This window comes from Ictalurus punctatus, chromosome 9 (genome assembly GCF_001660625.3).
Source record: "Ictalurus punctatus breed USDA103 chromosome 9, Coco_2.0, whole genome shotgun sequence".
Classification (NCBI taxonomy): domain Eukaryota; kingdom Metazoa; phylum Chordata; class Actinopteri; order Siluriformes; family Ictaluridae; genus Ictalurus; species Ictalurus punctatus.
The window spans coordinates 29,670,568-29,681,766 of NC_030424.2; the positions used below are offsets into that span (position 1 = coordinate 29,670,568).

At 39.1% G+C, this 11,199-nt stretch overlaps 1 protein-coding gene and 1 long non-coding RNA gene across 3 annotated transcripts; one reads left to right on the top strand and one right to left on the bottom strand.

The window, feature by feature from the left end:
• Positions 1-4,083: 4,083 nt before the first annotated feature.
• Positions 4,084-9,446, top strand: LOC124628530 (uncharacterized). Its single transcript, XR_006983100.2, has 3 exons — positions 4,084-4,215; positions 8,025-8,139; positions 9,358-9,446. It is a non-coding gene; the product is annotated as an uncharacterized LOC124628530 (long non-coding RNA).
• Positions 8,167-9,416, bottom strand: LOC108269472 (lectin BRA-3). 2 transcript variants are annotated; one of them, XM_017475385.2, is made up of 2 exons: positions 8,671-9,416; positions 8,167-8,571 (listed from the first exon to the last, which is right to left on the bottom strand). In XM_017475385.2, coding segments are annotated over exons 1-2 (747 nt in total). In that variant the 3' UTR covers positions 8,167-8,570. The 2 variants fall into 2 exon arrangements, with proteins under 2 accessions (XP_017330874.1, XP_047013848.1); XM_047157892.1 differs by having other exon boundaries at positions 8,287-8,557.
• Positions 9,447-11,199: the final 1,753 nt, after the last annotated feature.

Genomic DNA, 11,199 nt, shown 5'->3' on the forward strand with positions numbered 1-11,199 from the left:
CAAAGATTTCATGAAATTTTTCATTGGAAAGATTGAAAATATTAGATGTAAGATTCAGGCTGTTAAGTTAAAACCAGACAGTATTATAACTAACCCTGTAGATGATAATATAGCAATATCAGATCAACGATTAGAATGTTTTACTCCCCTTAAAGAGACCGAACTAGCTTCATTAATCTCTTCAGCGAATTCATCAACTTGTATATTAGATCCTGTACCTACATGTTTCTTTAAACAGATTTGTCCAGGAGTAATTGAACCACTTTTAAATATAATCAATTCTTCCCTTAGCACTGGCTATGTACCTAAATCACTTAAATTAGCAGTTATTAAAAAACCTGACCTTGACCCCTCTCAACTGTCCAGCTATAGACCTATATCAAATCTCCCCTTCATCTCCAAGATCTTAGAAAATGTTTTTACAGCAGTTATTCTCGTACCTACAGAGGAACAACATTCATGAAATGTATCAGTCAGGATATAGACCTCATCATAGCACAGAGACAGCGTTAGTTAAAGTAGTAAACGACCTTCTACTAACCTTTGATCAGGGTTGTGTCTCACTGCTTTTGTTACTTGACCTTAGTGCAGCTTGTGACACTATAGATCACACTATTCTCCTTGATAGATTAGAAAATGTTGTTGGCATTAAGGGAACGGTCCTCTCCTGGCTCAGCTCTTATCTGACCGATCGTTATCAGTTTGTAAATGTAAATGGAGACTTCTCCATGCATACCAAGGTTAAATTTGGTGTTCCACAAGGTTCTGTTATAGGCCCACTGCTTTTTACTTTATATATACTACCTCTAGGTCAAATTATTCGTAAACATGGAATTATCTTCCACTGTTATGCTGATGATACACAGCTGTATGTTTCAGCGAAGCCAGAGGACAGACAGCAGCTTAGTAAAGTTGAGGATTGTGTAAAGGACATTAGACGTTGGATGATTATTAACTTCCTTTTACTTAATTCTGTTAAGACAGAAGTACTTGTATTAGGACCACGTGTAGCTAGAAGTATTCTTTCTGATCTCACAGTAACTCTGGATGGTCTTTCTGTTTCATCATGTGCAGCAGTAAAAGGCCTTGGAGTGATTATTGACTCCAGTCTATCATTTGACGCTCATGTAGATAATATTACTAGGATAGTCTTCTTTCATCTCAGAAGTATTTCTAAAATAAGAAGTATATTGTCACTACATGATGCAGAGATATTAGTTCATGCTTTCGTCACCTCTAGATTAGATTACTGTAATGCCTTACTGTCTGGATGTTCCAGTAGGAGCATAAACAAACTCCAGTTAGTCCAGAATGCAGCTGCTAGAGTCCTAACTAGAACCAGAAGATACGACACATCACCCCGATCTTATCCACACTGCATTGGCTCCCAGTGAAATCTCACATTGATTATAAAATACTATTATTAACCTATAAAGCACTACACGGTCTCGCGACACAGTATCTAAGCGACCTTTTGGTTTTCTGTGATCCGCCACGCCTACTTAGATCAAAAGATGCAGGCTATCTGACGGTACCTCAAATAGCGATGGCTACAGCAGGGGGAAGAGCTTTCTCTTATAGAGCCCCACAATTATGGAACAGTCTTCCTATTAGTGTTCGGGACTCAGACACAGTCTCAGTGTTTAAGTCTAGGCTTAAAATGTATTTGTTTACTCAAGCCTACCATGACTAGACTTTCTGTTATGCTAAGCACAGTCCTAATAACCTCTTCTCTCCCTCTCTCCTTCTGTCGAGCCAAACACGATTTTATGGAGACACTCGAGATCCTGATCCTTTCTGCTCTCCGGACCTGCCTGATCCGTTTCGGATGTCCTACCTCTGGATGGAGCTCTCATCTACTCCAATTCCAGATTGCTGGGACTACGGCTGCTTCTAAGGCCAAACAGACTTCATGTAAAACCATAATTAACTTTTTCACACTATCCGTCGTTACCCAGATGAGGATGGGTTCCCTTCCGAGTCTGGTTCCTCTCAAGGTTTCTTCCTCTTAACATCTTAGGGAGTTTTTCCTCACCACCGTTGCCACCGGCTCGCTCAATTGGGATAATTTCACACATTTAATATCTGTATACTGTGTTCATATATTTCTGTAAAGCTGCTTTGAGACAATGTCTATACAGATAAAATTGAATTGAATTGAATAAAGCTTGGTAGTTTTTAACGAAAACTCGGGAGACAAATTGCATATGCTCATGCAAACGATATGCAAAATATAAGACTATGCACAGTCCAGATGCACACATTGGCAGATTTTGGGGATGTAAAAAATTGAAGTAAGTTAAATCATGTCAGAGACTTTTTCACCTTTATTGTGAAATTGAAAGATATAAATATCAAGTGACAAACACCCAGAAAGGTTTCTGGGGGATAATAAGAAAAACCAAAACTCCCAATACTCAGCTTGCATAAGTGTGTACACCCTTTTATGATTGGAAATGTGGCAGTGTTCAGAATCAACCAATCACATTCAAACTCATGTTAATTATTAATCAGTGTTCACCTGCCATCAATTAATGTGACTGATTAACCCCAAATAAAGTCCAGCTGCTTCTATAGGATTTTCTTGACATCTTCTTGGTAACATCCAATTAGAAAATCCCTGGGCCGAAAAGAGCTTACAAAGCAGGTACGGGATCTCAGTGTTAAAAAATATCAGGAGAAGGTTACAAAAAAAAAAAAAGGTATTGGATATACCATGGAATACTGTAAAGACAATAATCAACAAGTGGAGAAAATATGGCATGACAGTACTAAAAACAGTTTGTCCTGATACAATTGGTAAAATTGATCAGGAGAAAACTGGTCAGGGAGGCTGCCATGAGCAGCATTAAAATGATTGCAGCAATTTCTGGCAAGTGGTTGCTCCCTACATGTGACAACAATCTCCCGGATTCTTCATATCTCTGAGCGATGGGGTAGGGTGGCAAAACAGAAGCCTTTTTTTAACCAAAAAATAAATGAAAAATACTTTCAATCTCCCAAAACCATGTGGATTAATGTGTTATGGTGTGATGAGACCAAAGATTAACTTTTTGGCCATAATACCAAAAGATATGTTTGGCACAAAAAAGAAAAAAAAAAAAAAAAAAACACACCACATCATCAAAAGATCACCATCCCCATGGTGAAGCATGGTGGTGGCAGCATCATACTTTAGGGCTGTTTTTCTTTAGCTGGAACTGGGGCTTTAATCAGGGTGGAGGGAATTATGAATAGCTCCAAATACTAATCAATGTTGCACAATACATTAAAGCTTCTGCTAAAACAATTATAATGATGAGAAATTTCACCTTTCAGCATGACAACGACCCAAAACAAATCTCCAGATCAACAAAGGAATGGCTTCACCAAAACAAGTTCAAGGTTTTCAAGTGGCACAGAAAATCCAATCCGATCTGTGTGGTGACCTGAAGAGGGTTGTGGACAGGAGATGCCCAGTCAGACTGACAGAGTTAGAATGCTTTTACAAGGAAGAATGGAAAAAGATTGTATTGCTAAATCAAGACGCTCCAAACTGACTCTTACCCAAAATGATCGAATGCTGTGATAAAATCTAAAGGTGCTTCAAATAGGTATTAGTTAAGGGTGTGCACATTTATGCAACCAGGGTATTGTACTTTTTTTGTTTTTCATTTTTTCCCTCCTAGAATGATTCTTATTGTCTTTCACTTTACTTAATACGTTTAGATTTTATAATAAAGGTACAAAAGGTACTGACATGATTTATCTTGGTTTAATTGTTTTTACATCACAAAAACCTGCCCTTTCAACAGGGGTGTGTAGACTTTTTGTAGCCACTGTAGCCTTTGGGCAGCAGATGGACATATTCTACCTTTGTGCCCCCCCCCGCCCCCACCTACCTTGTTAACCTTTGTAAAGGTTTTCACCTGCCCCCGATTTACTAGATTATTTATACCCTCCCTTTCCTTGTTCATTGCAGAGTCCTCGTGTTTCTCATGTGAGTGCCACTGTCTTTGCTCTTTTCACTAAGTGCTTTATCTTAGGGATGGAAAATGAAACCTCATGATGCACTGAGGCTTTCCCCTGACTGTTCCACAGAAAGATTCAAAGCTGCGAGAGTGTCAAACAGCGCCATCTGGTGGTTAGTGAAAAAAATAACGACGTCAAAAGCCTGTGGAAGAAACTCCATTGGATGAAGCAGCCCAGGGGCGTAGCCATCATTTCAGTTGGGAGGTAGGACAAAATGTTAAGGGTATTCTTTTTTTCTGACCTTTGTCAAGAATCTGAGAACAGATCATATTTAGGTTTTCACATAAATAAATAAATAAATAAAGTGCAGAATTAGGCTGATTCCCATTGATTATACCTATACAACAAACAAAATTAAAATGATGGAAACATCTTATAAGAAGTATGAAGCAAAGAAAACCCATGAGCTCAGTCCTGAGACTCACTAACACACTAACCAGTAACACACAGCAGTCTCAGGCCAGTGTACTCAGAGTCCACCAAATTACTGAGCAGATGAGAAGAGCGTATGTGGAGCAGTGGGACAGTAAGACTCAGACCCAGTCCAGATTACACTGCTGTCGGCCCTAAACAGTTCACTGTCAGATATAAAGCAGACACAGATCCTGACCAAGTACAGTACAAAGGTTGACACAGGAGAACCTGGAACACAGGAGAAACTGGAATAGAAGAGAACCTGGAATTCAGAACATGTCACACAGGAGAACCTGGAACACGCATATTCCACCTTTCACCTTGACTTTGTTAGACCTTTTAAAATCAACACTGCATCAGCTGACCCCACTCCATTAAGTTTGCCTTTACCTGAAAGCCAGACTGCCATTTTTGCCTGCCCAAACCAATAATTAAGTAACACACATCTCTTTTCTGTTTTTGTTATACTTTGGCCCATAAATAAAGAGCATGGGTGAAAACACTTCTCCTAAAGTCCTACACCACTCTTCTATTTGAGAAAACAAGGCTTGGAGTTTCACACAGTGGAGAAATAAATGCAGAACAGTTTCTGCTATATCACACAAAGAGTGTTTCTAAACTTTGACCAGTTTTTATGTAAATAATATATAAAACCTGGTCATTCAGGTACTCACTCAGTTGACTCCATTTTATTGCTGCTTAATGTTGCTGAGCTTAGACCTGACCAGTTGAAGCAACCTCAGATCATAACACTGCCTCCACAGGCTTGTACAGTAGGCATTATGAATGAAGCGTGCATCACTTTATGTTCTTCCCTTCTTACCCTGACACACCCATCGCTTTAGAATAGGGTAAATCTGGACTTATCAGACCACAGGACCTTTTTCCATTGCTCCACAGTCCAATCTTTATGCTTTCTAGCAAATTGAAGTATTTTTTTTCTGATGAGCCTCACACTGATTAGGCCACACAGCTGTTTAGCCCCAATCCTGTAAGTTCTCGTCGCACTTATCCCAGTTCCAGGGATTTCAGCAATCTCCTTAGCTGTTTTCTTTGCTTACTTTGTTTGATGCAGGCCAATAATTTGCCCCGTCTGAAACACTTTTATAACCATCATCTTTTCCACGGCCATGGAATACGTCTTCCGACATGGCTGCTTAAGAAATGAGAAGCTGCATCAGTTAGGGTTAAAAGAATTGTTACCAGCTGAAACACATGAATCACTGCAATGATCCATTCATAGGCTCTTAAGCATTTGCTCATTTAAGGAATAAATAAACCCTTTATTTGCATGGGCGTATGCAGTAAAATTGTAAACAAATCATAACTTTGTCAAGTCAAGTGGCTTTATTGTCATTTCAACCATGTACACATGGTAAGTGGTCTGCACTTTAAACTTAGTTCTACAAAGTGCTTTACACTGGTTATCATTCACACACTCGTAGCAGAGCCATGCAAGGCACTAGCATGCCATAGGGAGTAACTTGGGGTTCAGTGTCTTGCCCAAGGACACTCCGGCATGTGGAGTCACGTGGGCCAGAAATTGAACCGCCAACCATACGATTAGTGGACAACCCGCTCTACCACCTGATCCACAGCTTCCCATATAGTGTACAGCTGGTACAGTACACAGTGAAACGAAACAACGTTCCTCCAGGACCATGGTGCTACATAAAACACACTAACCACATGAGACACGGAACTAAATAAGATCTACACATTTTTACATAAAGTGCACATGCAAATGTGTGCTAACAACACAAGACAGAACAGTACTACTAAAACAGGACAGTAGGCACAGAAAGTGACAGTGTAGCATCGACCAGTACAGTTTTAGTGTGGAAGTGTATAACAGGCAGTGCAAAAAGATGCAAAAAGTGTCATGCAAAAAAGGTGCAAAAGAGTAATAATATAATTTTAAAATGGTGTAACTGTAAACATAACATGCTATGACTTAGCATTGAGCAGATTAGCTTATACCAGATATGGACATAGCAGTTATTGCAGTAGCAATATGTTAAGATGTTAAGAGGAAGAACCCTTGAGAGGAACCAGACTCGGAAGGGAACCCATCCTCATTGCACCAATTACACCACTGACCACTAGGGGTCGCGGAAACACTGCACTAGACGGTAGAGTACACAGTGCATAGATTAAATGTACCATGGGCGTAACCACGCATTCTTTGGAGGGGTCGTGTCCCCCAATCTGTCCCCCCAAATACACAGTAGAAAATATTTTATGTCCCCCTTTAATGAACCCTGCCAACGGATCTGTCTTTTCTTCATCTATTCTATTTATTTATGTCTAATCCTTTTTAATATATTTCCGTTTGTAAAGGAAAATAGGTGTGTGACCCCCACTCCAATTGAACACTTGGTTGCACCCATAATCAACGCAGGTTGGTTGATATATTTAAGCAGCTCAGTCTGTAAGAAATAGAGACAGCAGCCAAGCGTAGAAAAGTACAGCAAGCTAAACAGCATGATGACATTAACATAATAAATGACACCAATTACACAAACAGAATATTCAGTTTATCCAATTAAAATGATCTTTCATTGGTCTTCTGGGAAAATAATGGTACCTGGTCACGATGCAGGCAGCGCAGTATTGCTTGGAAGCCTCCGTGGGGGAAATTGTATTTATAACATATATAGTGATGAATTTCGTTTCATAGGTAGCCATCATTTCTGAGTTTGTTTAAAAGTCGTGATTGCGTGTTTAAATGTTAGCGTGTGTGGTTTGCCTGCACACATCTTAGCTCGCCTCTACTTGGTGTGGTAGGTTTCATGGTAGGTTATGGAGCAGAGAATACATCTGCCCACAGGACGTCCACAGCACCCTACAATTTCCCCATGCTGTTGGAGCTTCTATCACTCAGAAATCACCTGAACTCAAACGGTAACTGTAATCCTACAACTATGTTCTAAATATGCGAATTTTCAGTATCAAACTTTGGATGTTGGGACACCCCCCATGTTCATACCATGGTTACGCCCTTGAAATGTACAGTACGTCATTTGGGACACATCTTTAGTATTTGCTCTCCGAAGCATGTTTTCGGAACAGAAGTAATGTAATGAGTAAACGTACCACGCGCCCAGACCGACTAATCGATAATGAGATTCGTTGACAACGATTTTCATACTTGATTATTATCGATTAGTTGTTGCAGCTCTAGATTACAAAATTTGTATTTAAATCATGTTTAAATAATACAGGTTGATTTTGTAAATCTTTGATTTGATCTCAGTCTGGGGTGCAGTTAAGGGGTTGACTTTTGGGTTTGAGCCTCCTGAAATATTTTATAACAGTTCCAAATGGGTATTTTGTTGGTAGTTAATCAACACACACACAGAGAGAGAGAGAGAGAGAGAGAGAGAGAGAGAGAGAGAGAGAACGAGAACGAGAACAGATGATTATATATGTCTAAAATCACATGTTTTATGTTTAATGATGTTAAAAAAAAAAGAACAAAGAAGTCATTGTTATGGTTCCTACTGTACATATTGAAGTGCCCTAACTGCTATATAGTGAGAAACAAAATTATCCATCTTATTTAGTCATTTTCAGTGACATTGTCATATTTCCCACAGCTATTAAAGACGGTGCTAACGCCATGTGCAGTTCAGAATAACTTGGCTTCATACTCGGGCACTCTCCAGTCAAGAGAGCGGTTGTGCAATATGTCTTAACTTCTACAACATGCAAGTAAGAATTTAATTCAATTTCATGACAAAACTTTAAACTTCACCATTTTATTTAATGTTTATTATCATTACAGTGGAGGATAAAATACAAATATCCTTTCATGAACTCGGAAAAGCTTATAACATATCATATCTTATAGCATGTAGTATATCATACCTATGGGCAAAGGTTACAGTATGCCTTACAGTGGATTAAAATAAAATAAAACACATCTACTAAAGAAAACTATTTACTGCAGCATAATTTAGCAGTTAAAGATAGTATTGGAGTAAATATTGAGTACTGGAGTAACAATTCTAGTGAAATAATTCAGATTAGAATATTATATGTTGTTTCATTGATATTAATCCGCTCAGAATCTCTGTCCTTCATCTCTTCGTCGTCTCGTGCCGGTCTTCATTGCAGTGAACCTCTTCATCTTATAAATGAATTCTATGGAGATACATTTTTATTGGTTTTACATTTGATTTTGATGTACTTAGTTAAAGAACATTATTGAGCAGATATTAGAGGTCGAGTCGAGACACTTACCAAATGTAGTGGTAGCAAATGAAGTTCATTTTCTCCTCGCAGTCTCTGTTCTCCCAGACACCATCTATAATGTTTCTCGCTCCACACCGGTAAGGCCAGGCGGGGCATGAAGGCATTGAAGTCGGGCTCGGCATATAATCCTGGTTCACCCAGAACCATGAGCCATCTATGAAGCGTAGACTGGTCCAGAAAGTGGGAGTGAGAATTTCCTTACTCCTGTTCTTGGCCAGAAAGTGATCAGTCTCCGTGGTGAGACTTACCAGGTCAGTGTAGTGCGTTCTGCAGTGCAGCAGAGCCTCGTGCCAGTTCTTCATCTCCTGCACCACGATAATCTGAGGTGCCCAAGTGTAGCAGAAAAATTTCCGAATTTCTGTACATTGTTTATTTTCCCACTCATTATTGTTAGTAAACGCACAGTCTTCAGTGTCAAGATGGTCAGGTTGCCCATTTTTCCACTTATTGAAGTCCAGTACTTTTCCATCAGACCACTGTGTAAATGCTGGCTCACGTTTATTTTTTCTAAGGCCGATCCAGCACTGGTCAGATTTATGACTACTCGTTTGATTTACGAAACTGTCGAATTCCCATTGTGTGTCAATAACTGCCAGATCTACATAAGTAGCTCTGCAGTGCGTCTGAGCATCAGTCCAGGACAAAGGTGTATCGCAGTAAATGTATTGTCTCCAGGACAGACCTGTGGCTGCATCTGTTAGAGCCAGCAGCAGAAGGAAGGAGAGAACAGCCATCTTCCCTCACCGTGGTGTGTTTGAGCTCAGCTCTGTTGATTCTACAGGAATTAAATTACCGGTGACAGCAGCACACAAATGAAAACACAAAACCAAATTCCCAAACTGAGGGAGAGGACAATGCAAATTTTATGTAAGTGCAGAACGCACGTGATTTGGATTTCTTTACCCTAAAAAACACTTCAGTCCGTTTTTCACTTTTATTATGAAATGAAAAAAATATTTAATGTAAAAAAGAAGAAGAAATGAGATGAAAGGGTTTAAACAACCCCTGAATAAATAAATCCTTTATTTGCACATGCAGTAAAATTGTGAACAGATCACAGCTTCGTCAACTTGCATGGCTTTTCCATCGATACTGAACAGAATAAAATTTTTAGAAAGGACAAAATTTGAGTTATCTCATGCAGGTGAAGTGCGTGTGTGTAACGTCGTAGCGTTTCACTGATGCTGACTGACGTTAAACTGATTCTAGTTTCAGGAAGTCACACGGATCCTTCAAATATCGGTTACCAAGGCAACCTGTACAAACATTGCTTGCGTTTGCCTGGTCAAAGCTCGCCAGGGTAAGCTTATTTTAAAGAACTTAAATACCATGAATTCAGTTTGTGAAAATAATTTCTGCTTCTGAGATGGTTCAGATAAATAAAATGTTATACATGCAGAATAATTAATGACGATGACCCGTTAGAGAACACAGTGGAGATAAAATGGCAGGTTTTTGTGATGTAAAAATTTTTTTTAAATAAAATAAAGACACCAAGTAAATCATGTCAGAACATTTCCTACGTTTATTGTGTAATGTTAATCTATTCGTTAAAGTGAAACACAATAAGAATAATTTTAGGGAAATAATACAATAACCAGGTTGCGTAAGTGTTCACACCCCTAAACTAATACTTAGTTGAAGCAGCTTTAGATTTTATCACAGCATTCAATCTTTGTGGGTAAGAGTCATTCAGTGTGGAGCGTCTTGACATGGCAATATTTTTCCATTCTTCCTTGCAAAAGTATTCGACATTGACAGAGTATCAGTCTGGCAGGGCATCATGTCAGATTTTTGATTGGATTTCAGTCTGGACTCTGGTTTACCCCACAGCCCAGAGATTTGAAGAATTCGGGAGATTGTTGTCACATGTAGGGAGCGCTGTGTCAAACATATCTTTTGGTAATATGGCCAAAAAGTTCAACTTTGGTCTCATCAAACCGTAACACATGATTCCACATGGTTTTGGGAGATTGGATGTTTTTAAAAATATATATTTTTGGTGAGATTGTTGTGACATGTAGGGAGCAACCTGTACTTGCCAGAAATTGCTGCAATTATTTTAATGTTCCTGTAGGCTTCTTGGCAGCCTCCCTGACCAGTTTTCTCCTGAACTTTTCATCAATTTTAGAGGGACGTCCTGTTCTTAGTAGTGTCACTGTCGTGCCTTATTTTCTCCACTTGTTGTTTGTCTTTGGGTATATATCTAATTCCTTTGGAAAAAAATTTATAATCCTCTCTTGATTGAAATTTTTCAACAATGAGATCCCGTACCTGCTTTGTAACCTCTTTGTGGCCCATGACTTGTCTAATTGGATGTTACCAAAAAGATGACAGGAGAATCCTATAGGAGCAGATGGACTTTATTTGGGGTTAATCAGTCACATTAACTGATGGCAGGTGTACACTAATTAGTATTTAACTCCCAATGATGAAAGGGTGTGCACACTTATGCTAGTTTTATTTTTATTTTTTTTACATCGCAAAAACCTGCCATTTTAACAGGGCTGTGCAGAC